Raw genomic sequence first — 14,935 nt, forward strand, 5'->3', positions numbered from 1 at the left:
GACAGGGGGACTCTGGAATGGACAGGGGGACAGAGGGACTGTGGGATGGACAGGGGGGCTGTGGGATGGACAGGGGGACAGAGGGATGGACAGGAGGATTGTGGGATGGACAGAGGGATGGACAGGGGGACTGTGGGATGGACAGGGGGACAGAGGGATGGACAGGGGGACTGTGGGATGGACAGGGGGACAGAGGGATGGACAGGGGGACTGTGGGATGGACAGGGGGACAGAGGGGTGGACAGGGGGACAGAGGGATGGACAGGGGGACAGAGGGATGGACAGGGGGACAGAGGGATGGACAGGGGGACAGAGGGATGGACAGGGGTCCTCACTTGTTAGTAGGCTGTTGCCTGAAGCCTCCGCTCTCGCTGTCACTCTTCGCGCCTCCTGTCTCACTGTCACCCTCCGAGCCTCCTGTCTGCCACGTGAGGAAGACGTTAATCCGCGCGGGACTGTGTTGGAAACTACACTTCCCAGCATGCAGCGCAGCACACGGAGCCCTCCATCAATGACTGGGGTGGGGGAGGCGGCTTGAGCGGAGCGGATATGCTCCCTGCCGAAGCAGAGTGGACCTGCCCAAGCCGAGCCGACCTGGCCCCGGCCCGAGCCTGGCCTGTCGGGAATCCGGCCCTAGGTGGGGCGGGCCGGATAAATGTCCTCGGCGGGCCGCATGTGGCCCGCGGCCATAGTTTGAGGACCCCTGTTTTATGCCTTTGGGGGGGGGGGTTTGGCCAATTTGTTATTGGGCAGATTAAAAAACGCAAATCGCTTTTCTGCAGCTTCTCCATTGAGGTCTGTTGAACCAAAAAAGCACTGTTTTGCATTTTAAAAAGTCCCTGACCTTTCCAAAAACACAGCAGCAGAAAAAAGCATAGATGTGAATGTGTCCCATAGGAAACCCATAGGAGATGCAAGTTTGCATGGAGGAGACTTGTTACAATTATGGGAATAATTCAGCTTTAACCACTAAGCTACTGCCCACCGTCATATGACGGCAGGACGAGGCAACTCTTGTTCTGGGCGGACATCATATGATGTGATCCCGAGCCACTACGGGGGTGCGCGCACGTGTCCGCTGCGTCGCTGGGGACCCGGTGCGTGTGCCTGGTGGCCGCGATGTCCGCCGGGCACCCGCGATTGCCGGGTAACAGAGTAGGACCGTAGATCTGTGTATGTAAACACAAAGATCCACGTCCTGTCAGAGGAGAGGAGACCGATGGTGTGTCCCTTGTACATAGGGACACCGATTGGTCTCCTCCCTAGTGAGTCCCCTCCCCCCACAGTTAGAATCACCTCCCTAGGACACACATTAACCCCTCGATCGCCCCCTAGTGTTAACCCCTTCCCTGCCAGTCACATTTACACAGTAATCAATGCATTTTTATAGCATGGATCGCTGTATAAATGTGAATGGTCCCAAAAATGTGTCAAAAGTGTCCGCTGCAATATCGCAGTCACTATAAAAATCGCAGATCGCCCCCATAACTAGTAAAAAAATAAATAAATAAATTAAAATGCTATAAATCTATCCCCTATTTTGTAGACACTATAACTTTTGCGCAAACCAATCAATATACGCTTATCGCAATTATTTTTAACCAAAAATATGTAGGAGAATACATATCGGCCTAAACTGAGGAAAAAAAAAAAAAAATTGGATATTTATTATAGCAAAAAGTAAAAAATATTGTGTTTTTTCAAAATTGTCCCTCTTCTTTTGTTTATAGCGCAATAAATAAAAACCACAGAGGTGATCAAATACCACCAAAAGAAAGCTCTATTTGTGGGGAAAAATTATAAAAATGTCATTAAGGTGCAGTGTTGTATGACCGTGCAATTGTCATTCAAAGTGCAACAGCGCTGAAAACTGAAAAATGGCTTGGGCAGGAAGGGGGTGAAAGTGCCCAGTATTGAGGTGGTTAAGGCCCCGTTCACACCCGAGTATAACAGGAACACACGTTTCCATGTGCTGCCCTAAGCGCAACAAGTGCCCATCTGCTACCCGCGCTCAGCGTGCCATTAACAGCGCATTTGCAGTGCGTTTCCAACACGTGGCAAAATGCACAATTCCCACGTTTAGGAAACACGTAGGTGTGAATGCAGCCTAACACCTGCCAAAGCTTCCTGTGATGGGTATCCTGGGACGCATTCACACCATATGCATTGGGCTGTACTAGGAAGCTTTGCTCAACAGTCTGAACGCATAGACAAGGCAATTCTGTTTGTTCCCATGTCCCATGCTATCCTATTAAAAAAAAAAAAAAAAAAAAGTAGGACAGGCTGCATTTTTACACGACACAGCCTGCTGTGATGTACTATGCTGCACTATCATGTGCTGCAGAGCATACAGATGAAGAAAATGTCTTTTTGTGACATTTCAATAAAGTTACATTAAAAAATGTAAGCAGTACAATGTGTTCTAACCAACGCATGGCACCTTCACAGAGCACACCAGCAGCTGGCGGTAATTTTTGCTTCTGGTGTGAATGGGCATTATACAGTAATAATACACAGTATAATAATGTGCATTATACAGTAATAATATACAGTATAATAATGTGCATTATACAGTAATAATATACAGTATAATAATGTGCATTATACAGTAATAATATACAGTATAATAATGTGCATTATACAGTAATACTAGAAACACTATGAAGAAAAAAAAATTTGAAAAGAAAAAGAAGAATGCTTTCATTGAACTAAATAGAGGAAGTAAACCTTACCCTTTTCAGAAAGCAGGCAGCAAATTACGGTTACGCTGACAATACACATGGCAATGGTTAGGAAATGTAAGCCACAATGACCATTCAAAAATGATTCCACCTGTCACCAACAGCTTTAATGTTCTAGTGAAAAGTGTTGGGTTGGTGGAGGGCTGCCTGAAAATTGCCATACAAATGGAAGAAAGGACACCATACCAGCACTACTTGTATGGAGAGCAGTCATTCCTCCATAGCCATGGAGCAGTAGAAATGTAGGCTTTACACTCCTGTTTATCCATGCCCTGCAGGGATGACACACGACCCATCTTATAGAGAATGGCTGCTCGCTATGCATTCTGATGGAGATCTCATATGACACTATGGGACTGATTTACTAAAACCGGTAAGTGCAAAATCTGTTGCAGCTGTGCATGGTAGCCAATCCTTTTTCAACTGCAGCTTGTTGAATTAAGCTTTGACAATAAAACCTGGAAGCTGATTGGTCTCTATGCAGAGCTGTATCAGATTTTGCACTCTCCAGTTTTAGTAAATCAACCCCAATGTGCACACGTATTAGACCCCATACAGATTACATATCCTACTGGACGCATTGTTTAATGGTATAGCAGCTTAAAGACAACTCCAAACTTTACAGTTTCCAATTTAGATGGAGCTGGGAAAGGGTACAGTGGCTGTCCCTGCTTGGGAGGCTGGACTTCTCCAATAGAGATACATACAGTAACAGATTTACTAGGTAAGTGTTAGGCTCTCAGTTAATTTCTGAAGGTAAAAAGGAAAGCTGGAGGTAAGTGTGATGATGTGTTACCACTTACCTCCACTGTCACAGGAGCACAGTGTTAGGTCAATGCTTCTGCTCCTTTGCCAAGACTAAATCCATTCATATAACAGGGACTAGATGTAGGAAGCACATGGACCGCAAGCACTGAGCTAACAGGACCACCACACTTCTGTGACAGTTTTCAGAGAGCTGGATCCCAGAAAGATCAGCATGGAGGGAAAGTGTCATAACGCACTACGCTGACCCCCTGCTTACCTTTCTAGTCATATTTCCTGGACACCTTCTTTAACCACTTCACTACTGCACTACATTTGAAAACAGCGGAGTATTGGATGCAGTGTTCTGAAGCGCAGTTTTAAAACAATGTTCTGTTTACATCTTGTGCATGAACAATGCCAATACACAGCTATAGACAGTACACACGATCCGAAAATCGGACGAAAAAATACAGATTTCAATGTGATCGTACGATAATCGGATCGTTAGTACAGAGCTTTCAAGAGTCAATCACGACAGTTCATCCAATATTATTCGATCAGACAAGTGCAAAAATTTTCCTCGTACGATTCCAGATCGTACGATTTTCCTTTAGTCAGTACAGTTGTCATCCGAAAATACAATAAAAATACACTACAACACATGATATTACTTCCGATTTTTTTTTTCTGTCGTACGATAATTTTCGTGACTTTAGTAACCTATTGAATTTCTACTTGCGACTAGTAAGCGAAAAAAGTCGGACAATCTGTCGTCCGATTTTCAGATGGTGAGTACGGGGCATAAGTCAGATTGAAAAAAAGACACAAGTCCATCTAGTTCTACCAAAAAAAAAATCATACAATCCCATATACATAAGCCTTCACCCAGTGGATTCAGAGGAAGGCAAAAAAACTCCAGCAAAGCATGATCCAATTTGCTACAGCAGGGGAAAGAAATGTCTTCCTAATCCCCCGAGAGGCAACCGGATTTTCCCTGGATCAAGTTTACCTATAAATGTCAGTACCCAGTTATTTTATGTACGTTTAGGAAACAATCCAGGCATTTTTTAAAGCAATCTACTGAGCTATGAAAGAGCTGCTATTAAAAAGTGTAGACCGCAGGCAAAATGCACAGAGCCCATCAGACTGGTTCTGTGCCTTGTGATCACCAATCACAGTGATCACAAATGAAAACACTGTAATCTGTTTACACTCTTCTCACAATGAAGGAGTGTTTGTGAATGAAGAGGTAATGCATGAAGGGCTTAAATTCATTCTTAAGATTGTCTCCTGTATATCTCATTTCTTGGAGTTAGCCACCCATTCAGAGTGCAGTGTGCACGCTGGAGTCATAGTACTGGCACAGCACCCTCAATGGACAGCACGCTGGAGTTAGCCACCCATTCAGAGCACAGTGTGCACGCTGAAGTCATAGTACTGGCACAGCACCCTCAATGGACAGCACGCTTGAGTTAACCACCCATTCAGAGCGCAGTGTGCACGCTGAAGTCATAGTAGTGGCACAGCACCCTCAATGGACAGCACGCTGGAGTTAGCCACCCATTCAGAGTGCAGTGTGCACGCTGAAGTCATAGTACTGGCACAGCACCCTCAATGGACAGCACGCTTGAGTTAACCACCCATTCAGAGTGCAGTGTGCACGCTGAAGTCATAGTACTGGCACAGCACCCTCAATGGACAGCACGCTTGAGTTAACCACCCATTCAGAGTGCAGTGTTCACGCTGGAGTCATAGTAGTGGCACAGCACCCTCAATGGACAGCACGCTGGAGTTAACCACCCATTCAGAGTGCAGTGTGCATGCTGAAGTCATAGTACTGGCACAGCACCCTAAATGGACAGCACGCTGGAGTTAGCCACCCATTCAGAGCGCAGTGTTCACGCTGGAGTCATAGTAGTAGCACAGCACCCTCAATGGACAGCACGCTGGAGTTAGCCACCCATTCAGAGCGCAGTGTGCATGCTGAAGTCATAGTACTGGCACAGCACCCTCAATGGACAGCACGCTTGAGTTAACCACCCATTCAGAGTGCAGTGCATGCGCTGGTGACATCACCGGCTGCTACACATCTGAATATCTCCTAAACAGTGCACATTTAGGAGATATTCACTGTGCCTACAGGTAAGCCTTATTATTGGCTTACCTGTAGGTACAAGTTCAAAAGTGGAGTTTACTACCGCTTTAATGATGTTCTGTATTTAGTGCACAATTACACTCCATGTTTTAACCCCCTCTGTACTAAAATGAGATCACTTTAATGGTATCTGTTTTCTAAAGAGGGAAACGCATAGTGTTTTTATTATTCCAGCATTTCTATGTGATATGTTTTATAACAGGATGCAAGCGAAACAGGTTGTTTTTTTTTAATTTTCAATCTTTTTTAAGAAAACGCTGCATTTTTATTTGTTTACTGTTTTTTCTTTATTGATCAGAAACGCAGCTGTGTAGCTTTTATCACTATAAGATTTGACTGAAAACCAGACAAAAGCTTACAGCATGAGCCTGAGAGCTCTGGATGGAGTCATATTGCATTAAACCAGACTACATATACTGTATACTGTAAGCTTGTAAAGGCAAATGAAATGTCACGAGGAGGAATGTGTAATCATTGAACACAATGCCCTGAGACATAAGAGGTGCGATGCTGTCATTAGAGTAGTCACATGAACATACCACACCAATGAGCTCTGGATGAAGTTTCAACATACATGTCACAAAATAGTTGTAGCTGTCTAATATTCTATGTGCCCAATTACACAGCTTTATCAACTTGTGCTGAGCTCAGATCTATGAGAACCCCCCCCCCCCCCAGAATGTTTTAAAGCAGAAAGTAAAAAAATATATTTTTTTCAAAATTGTCGGGTTTTTTGTTTATAGCTCAAAAAATAGAAACCGCAGTGGTGATCAAGTAGCACCAAAAAGCTCTATTTGTGGAAAAAAAAGGGTATTGAAGGGGGGTAAATCTTCCTGAGGTCAAGGGGATATTTTAGGCTGCACACATGTAATCATCTGTAATGAGGTGCACATGCACTTTATTGAGGTCGCCTGCGTTCTAGCATCAAAAGGCCACTAAATCTGTACACATGTAAACATTGCATGTAAACATGTGTAGAGTGTACAGAGCACTTTTTATGCCAGGTGCTTGCTACCAACCAGATCTTGTATGAACCCATATAAAAATAGATTTAAAAAATGTTATTTGGGTACAGTGTTGTATGACAAAGTAATGGTCAATCAAACTATCATAGCGCTTCCCCTGCCCCTCCCCCCAAGGAGAACATTTGCTGGGAAACACCTTAAACCCTCCTATCCTGTACATCAATGGAAGACGCCATCTTTTATTTTTGATCTGCAGTTGCTATGCTGCTGCACATGTGATCAGTTATGATACCAACCATTTGATGGCTTGACAGTTTGGTTGAGAGCACAAGCAACTGTGACAGATATTCATAGCATGCCTTGAATATACCCGGTTTGGGAAACAGTAAGCCCCCTTTCACACAAAGGGTCCAATCAGGTCTGCCCATCGGTTTTTCAGGCAGATCTGACTGGATGGTCTATTCCCCCCTATGGACCTAGTGGGAGTAAATAGACTTGTGTCTATTTACACCCGCCTACCTCCAATCTGGTCTGGAAGGGGATCCATCCTCCTCCATCTAAGCAGATCGGATCAGAGGGTAGTTGGGTGTAAAAAAAAACAGCAGAGCTTGTCTACTTATGCCACCCATAAAGCAGAGTAGGAAGAAACAGAGCAAACTTGGACCTGTCATGCGCCACGCTCTGATCAGTGGACAGATCCCCTGCTGACCAAAACTAAGTCCACCCCTTGTGAAAGGGGCCTTAGAGTGGAGCTAACCCCTCCAATTCTTTATAGCCAAGGAAGCTGCTATTTTAGCCTCCGATCTGTGGTTGCCATGGTGCTGCCCATATGATCAGTTATCAGATCAAACACTTTATAGCTGGACAGTTTGGTTAAAATCACAAGCAACTGTGACACTCATCATAGCTTTACTAAAACAGTTTTGTGAAACAGTTATAGTGGAACTAAACCCAGGGGCGTATCTACAGAAAGGCCAATAAGGCATTTACCTTGGGCGGTATAGCCCCCCCCCCCAAGCAAAAGGGACACTAGCGAGGACTGCAAAGAACAGGGGAGGATTGGCCTGTCAAGTTGATGCCCCTGAAAAGGCTGCCGCAGACAGTGCCGCTTTACTAACAGTATTAATACCAGCCGGCCGGCTGAGACCCGTAGCTTGTTCCACCTCCATCGCTGGCTCTACTGCCCACTGGTTGCTAGGGCCTGGCATCAAGCAACCAGTGATGTCACGTCCCCGCCCTAATGCAGAGCGAAACAAGGGGAGGAGGATTTAACTTCCCCCCTCTTCCACTGTGCCTAGTGCTTTAGCTCCACCCACCTCCTCCATCTTCTCTGGCGCCACGACATGCTCAGAGGGAAGGGAAACTACCAGGACTCAGTTGGGAGCAACTGTCAAAACTCTGATGTGAGGCCGGGCGCCAGGGATGGATTGGAACCGTGTGTGTCATAAGGGGGCTGGGTACTGCAGAGATTCATACAAATAGGAGGCATCCATGTAGTCCTTCACTTTTTGACCCCCCAAAAGTGAAGGACTACAGGTGCTAGCATGAGCCCCTCAGATCTGAGGATGTCACACCCCCTCAATTAGTGAAGGACTACAGGTCCCAGCATGCACCTGTAAGATCAAAAGGGTCACATCCTTAGATCTCAGGGGTTCATGCTGGGACGAGACTTGTAGTCCTTCCGTTTTGGAGGGAGTCACATTCTTAGATCTAAGGGGGATCATGCTGGGACTTCTAGTCCTTCAATTTTGGGAGGGGGGTGTAACATCCGTAGATTTTAGGGGTTCATGCTGGGACCCTCCCAAAAGTGAAGAACTGCAAGTCCCAGCATGAACCACTCAGAGCTGAGGACATGACATGCCCCCCAACTAGTGAAGGACTACAGGTCTCAGTATAAACCCCTCAGAGCTGAGGAAGTGACATCCCCCCAACTAGTGAAGAACTACAGGTCTCAGCACAAACCCCTCAGAGCTGAGGATGTGACATCCCCCCCCCCCCCAACTAGTAAAGGACTACAGGTTCCAGCATGAGCACCTCAGAGCTGAGGATGTGACATGTAACCCCAACCAGTGAAGGATTACAGGTCCCAGCATGCACCTGTGAGATCTAAGGGGTCATATCCTTAGATTTCAGGGGCTCATGCTGGAACTTGTAGTCCTTCAATTTTGGAGGGAGTCACATCCTTAGATCTAAGGGGTTGATACTGGGACTTGTTGTCCTTCAATTTGGGGGGAGGTGACATCCTTAGATCTCAGGGGTTCATGATAGGACCTTCCCAAAAGTGAAGGACTGCAGCTCCCAGCATGAGCCCCTCAGAGCTGAGAATGTGACACCCCCCAACTAGTAAAGGACTACAGGTCCCAGCATGCACCCATGAGATCTAAGGGGTCACATCCTTAGATCTCAGGGGTTCATGCTGGGACTTATAGTCCTTTAATTTAGGGGGAGTGACATCCTTAAATCTCAGGGGTTCATGATAGGACCCGCCCAAAAGTGAAGGACTGCAAGTCCCAGCATGAGCCCCTCAGAGCTGAGAATGTGACACCCCCCCAACTAGTGAAGGACTACAAGTCCTAGCATGCCCCCATGAGATCTAAGGGGTCACATCCTTAAATCTCACAGGTTCATGCTGGGACTTGTAGCCCTTCAATTTAGGGGGGGGCGAAATCCTTAGATCTCAGGGGTTCAAGATGGGACCCTCCTAAATGTGAAGGACTACAAGTCTCAGCATGAACCCCCTAGAGCTGAGGACATGACAACCCCCCTCCCTCCCAACTAGTGAATAACTACAAGTCCAAGCATGGACTCCTGAGCTCTCAGGATGTCACCAGAGACCCCGCACAGCACAGTTAGCAGAGGAAGGTGTGGATCCTACACAGGAAGGGGTGGGGCACATTTAGAATTTTAGTTTTGCTTGGGGCAGCACAAACCCCAAATCCCCCACTGACTAACCCCTCCTGCCCTGTACAGCCAAGGAAGGCTGATGGTTTGGTTCTGCAGTTACCATGGTGCTGCACATGTGCTCAGTAATGACACCAGGCACATGATGGATCAGGTGAAAGCACAAGGAACTGTGAGCGATCTCATAGTGAGCATCCATTGGATGGAAGTGTTTAGTTGGGTGTGTGAGTGGTGGGGTGATGGCTGTGTATGGTCATACTGTATGGTCATAGTAGGGGTGTACAGACACATGTAGAATGTTCCAGAAGTCAGTGTCCCCTGAAGAGGAAGAAGGGCTGTGCCCCAGGAAATGGGTGGAGGGAGGACCCCTAAAAGGCTCAGTTCTCTGAGCCGGCCATATATAGTCTCCATGTGACATCCCCCCTCACTTCCTACAACTTGCCCCTCACCCCGCAGTCCCCATAGAGTAGTACGGGTACCGTTATGTGTGGCCCGATGTCAGCTCCCCTGTCCGATGTGTGAGCTCCGCTCCGTCCTCTTCTCCTCCCCGGCCCAGCCTGGCAGTGTGTTCCCCGCCAGCCCCGCCCCTGGGTGGAGCCCAGCCTCTCCCAGCCACACACAGCCGGGGACAGGGGACGCGTGAGGAGGCTCGCCTGATGAGGAGGAGGATGCAGGATGGTGGGGGACCACGAGAGGAGGGAGGGGCACCGCCACCACCATCATCATCATCATCATCATCACTCCGACCTTGGGAAGTCACTTGTCACCAAACTCACCTCTAATACACCTATTCGTACAGGTCACAGCACGGACCGGCCCTGGTCCCCCACACACAGTACTGCTGGTTACCATGGAGAGGGGAATGCTGCTCACGATATTCAGGGCACACAGTGATTGGTCAGGCTAGTTACCCCCCCACCAATCAGCTGCTCTGTTTGCCCTCTCCCCCCTCAGGACTATCATGAAAGGGGCTCAGAAAGTCACACTACATAATGATCTTACCGTCCAAGTCCACACACATCCACTACACTGCATCTGAGCACCACAAACCAACAGGCCATTCATGTCTAATATTCAAAGCAACCCCCCCCCCTCCTAGCATTACTGACCATGGCCATCTCGAATAATGGAGCATTTACTTCCTGGAATCCACCTGCCCCTTAGCTCAGGCAGGAGGGTGTGTCTAGCTAAGAAAACCCCTCTTCCCCTCCTGAAGACTCCTGGGATGTATGACATCATTTGCCTAGGCCCAGTGGTGCCCATCCATAAGGGGTGCTGCCCCCCTAATCCATGCACCTGGCCCCTAATCTCCATGCAGTGTGCCGGACGCATGGATTCCAATGGGGTTTTTTTTTTTAGAAGCACATGATTAGAGCCAGAGGCTCTAATTGGCTTAAAAAAAGGGTGGTCTCGGGGGGGAAAGAGCATTGCACCCCGAGCACACCCACTTGTGTGACAATAGCAAACTAATATTCGCTATGGTCTTCCTGATTCTCCTCCCGGGCCAATCAGGAAGCAGGTCCTGAGACGTGATTGGCCAGGGAGTCCTAAGACTCCCTGGCACACATGATGGATCAGGTGAAAGCAGAAGAAACTGTGAAATTGGGTCTCCGGACACACTTCCTGTTCAGCTGGGAAGAGAAGCAACAGCCCGGCTCTTCCTTCCCCCTGCCTCCTAAGGTAAGGTCCGTCTCCCATGGGGGGTGGTGGCAGTGGATCGGTGCTGCCTTCTCGACCATCTGACACCAGGGGGGAGGGGGTGCTTGTGACAATCACCTCTTTCCCATCCGCTGTCCTTCTCCTGCTGTGCCTTCTGTCTCCCCCCGCGGGGGGAAGGGGGTGGTGTTAGTTTGCCTCTCCCCCCCACAAATATTTAGCACCAGCCACCACTGCCTAGGCCAGAAACCAGGAAGTGACTGAAGAAATGTAAAAAAATAGTTTAAAACAAATACATTTAGTATACTTTTCTATGTACAGCCGTGGCCAAAAGTTTTGAAGACGTTTTGAGAATTTTGTTCGGACACTGGCCTCCTGGGACTCCAGCCCTGAACTGTGTGGCACCGGGATTTACTTGAAATCCCAGGAAAGTCATGCAAAATTCAGGACAGTTGGGAGTAAGGATGAGCTCCGGCGCGTTCGCATGCTGAACGTGCCGAGCCCGCCAGGAAGTCGGCACGGCGCAGCGCTAATCACAAGCAGTGAGACATTTCCCGATGTGCGGCTACAGAGATCAGGAAAAGTCTCCCTACCTGTGATTAGCGCAGCGCCGTGCCGACTTCCTGGCGGGCTCGGCACGTGCAGCATGCGAACACGCCTGAGCTCATCCTTAGTTGGGAGGTATGTCATTTCTTCAGGAAAGCCTATCCCACCTCAACCTAAAAACTGTCCTTCTCCATCAACTCATCACCTTTTGTACTGCTTTCCCCTCCCTTTTAGGAGCACATCTTTTTTGGTGCTGCACAGAATCTCATCTTTTTTTAATAGGAGGCAATGTCAGAAGCAAAAAGTAGGCGTATTTCAGACAGAAAGACAAATACACTGGAATGGTCGCAGCTGTAAAGCCAGCAATTTTACTAAGCTGGGTATGGGGGTGGCCAGGGGCAAAATGTATGGCTCAAAACACACCACACAGACATGGCATGTGATCTGCACAGGAATTCCTGTACAAAACACATACGGTGTCTGTAATGCACAAGTGTGAACCCAGGTGTAAATCCAATCCTCTAATAAAGTACAAAATAAAGTCAATCACATACTAATAAAGTAGTAACGTAACGTTAGACTACTCAGGACGGACGTGGGATGTTGGGAAAGATTAGAACGCCACCCCATACCGGCCGCTGTTGCCCGTTCGTCTCTGCTGTTTTAGTGTGGCGCCCTTAAGCGCCTTGTTACTGTGAGTACCCATTGTGGGATTTGTTTATGATTTTGTGTTGATATATTGAGGTGCAAACGGGACTGCTGTGAGGAACAGAGGCACCAGTGCAAATCTATCCAGGACCCTGCATATAACATCGAACCCAGAGAGGTTCTAAGGCGCATTCGGACCAAGCTTAATTGCAAGGTCACACGCCCTAAGGTGAGGGGCTAACACCTGGGGGAGCACCTGTATGAGTACACAGCACTTTAGTTTGTGTTCACCATAACACATGAATGGATTGTGGAAGATCTGTGGACTGTTAATTTGATCATTGCACAGCAACACAGCACTGAATCGTATAGAATCATATGGATGAAGCACCAAATCGCATGGATGCGTTTTTTTTGTATTTTTGTATTTTTTATTGTTTGAACATTGCACTAACACCATATTGCATAGATGCAGCACTGAAATGCATGGATGCAACACTAAATCGGACTTTTAATTTGATTATTGCACAGCAACACAGCACTGAATTGCATAGAATCACATGGATGTAGCACCAAATCGCATGGATGCGTTCTTTTGTATTTTTGTACTTTTTATTGTTTGAACATTTCACTAACACCATATTGCATAGATGCAGCACTAAATCAGACTGTTAATTTGATTATTGCACAGCAACACAGCACTGAATTGCATAGAATCACATGGATGTAGCACCAAATCGCATGGATGCGTTCTTTTGTATTTTTGTACTTTTTATTGTTTGAACATTGCACTAACACCGTATTGCATAGATGCAGCACTAAAATGCATGGATGCAAAACTAAATCGCATGGATGTTTGTTTTGAATTATCTATTAATGTTTGAAAATTGCACAAGCTTTGTGGAATATTTGCAATACACAGACTGATTGGAGCTCTTTTACCTATTTATTCATTTATTGAAGTTTATTGCACATTAATGTATAGTATTAATAGATTTTGTATATTTTGTATGTTAAGCACAATATCTCTTTATTAATATTTTAGTAGAAATTTCTTACATTTTTATTTTGATAAGCGCAGCGCGTGTACTATTTATTTTCCTTACTCCAATCTGTCCAGCTATCTCCTACTCTGTTCACCTTTAGGCAATCGCTGAAAATGAATTTCATACCTCCCAACTTTTGAACTTGACAATGAGGGCCACCCAAGGGGCAAAGCGTGCCATGGCAAAAAAATGGGCATAGCTAAGCTGTTACCACTGGGATGAGCTTCCTTGTGCATATAAAATATGCTTTGATTCCCATGCCACAAGCAAGAGTCTCACAAATACATATAAACCTCAGCATAATTTTTTAAAGCAAAAAAAAAACAACTTCCATTAGCATAGCAACCAGCATTAAATACTTTGGGGAGAAGAATGTAATGTACAGTATAGCGTATACATACCTCCCAGCTTTTGAACTTATGAATGAGAGACATCTACAGAATACAGGAAACAGAGGTGGCTGGTGCACAAACCATGCCGGTATTCCCTCCACTGTACAGCAGCTGTAGAGCAGTGCTGCAGACATGATTTCCTCCTACTGTGCAGCACTTCAAAGCCCATCATTGGTTGCTGGGGCACCGGCGGTCCTAGCAAGCATTGACTGCAGTGGGGAGATGATTGGGGATGAGAAACTAGAGGCAGGACCAGCTGACAATAATCCTCACTGGATGCAGTGTGTGACACACATTTCACCCATTGAGTATACACTACTGAGTGGAGCCCAGTGCCCAAACTTGTTGCAACACTGGCCCCGGGACTCCAGCCATGACCTGCGGGGCAACGGGATTTACTTGAAATCTCCGGAAGGTCGGGACAGTTAGGAGGTATGTAATTTCTTCAGGAAGGTCTATCCCACCTCCACCTAAAAACTGTCCATCTCCATCAGCTCATCCCCCACAGTCATCCCCCTTTGTTCTACTTTCCCCTCACTTTTAGAAGCACATTTTTTTTGGTACTGCTTTGCTGCACAGAATCTCATCTTTTTTTAATAGGAGGCAATTTCAGAAGCAGAAAGTAGGCACATTTCAGACAGAAAGACAATTACACTGAAATTGGTTGCAGCTGTAAAGCCAGCAATTTTACTATTGTGACAACCTGTGTGTCCCCCTTATACTGTACATGTGGTACCCAAATGACTTATGTTATTGCTACACTTGAGATGCTGCTGACAGAGACTGCCAACAACTATGATGCTGTCTGCAGCACGTGTTTAAAAAGTCCCATACAATAGCTAGTGCCTGGAAAAAATCTTCTGTTCCTTTCCAGGCAATCAAGGATTGTATGATCATAATGCTGATCAACGAAAAAGATGATCAGTATTTTTTAAAGATACCCAACCCAAATTTATTAAAACACGGGAAACGTGGCTTTATTATCACCTTACCAACCTTAAAACCCTCAAGTCTGACCTATCTTTAGATCTTCTATCTGATCTGTAATATGAGCCTGTGGGGATCATACCCCATGTCCCTCTCCTCTCCCTCTCTTCACTCTCTCTCTCCCCCCCCCCCTTACTTTGCCGATATTAGG

General features: G+C 46.5%; 1 protein-coding gene across 1 annotated transcript in view; it reads right to left on the reverse strand.

The window, feature by feature from the left end:
* Nucleotides 1-10,238, reverse strand: part of ELOVL5 (ELOVL fatty acid elongase 5) — a 121,905-nt gene extending 111,667 nt beyond the window's left edge. The window contains 2 exon segments of the mRNA XM_073626672.1: nucleotides 9,989-10,213; nucleotides 10,215-10,238. Of these exon segments, the coding sequence (XP_073482773.1) occupies nucleotides 9,989-10,213; nucleotides 10,215-10,238 (249 nt within the window).
* Between the last annotated feature and the right edge of the window lie 4,697 nt (nucleotides 10,239-14,935).

This window comes from Aquarana catesbeiana, linkage group LG04 (genome assembly GCF_042186555.1).
Source record: "Aquarana catesbeiana isolate 2022-GZ linkage group LG04, ASM4218655v1, whole genome shotgun sequence".
Taxonomy (NCBI): Eukaryota; Metazoa; Chordata; class Amphibia; order Anura; family Ranidae; genus Aquarana; species Aquarana catesbeiana.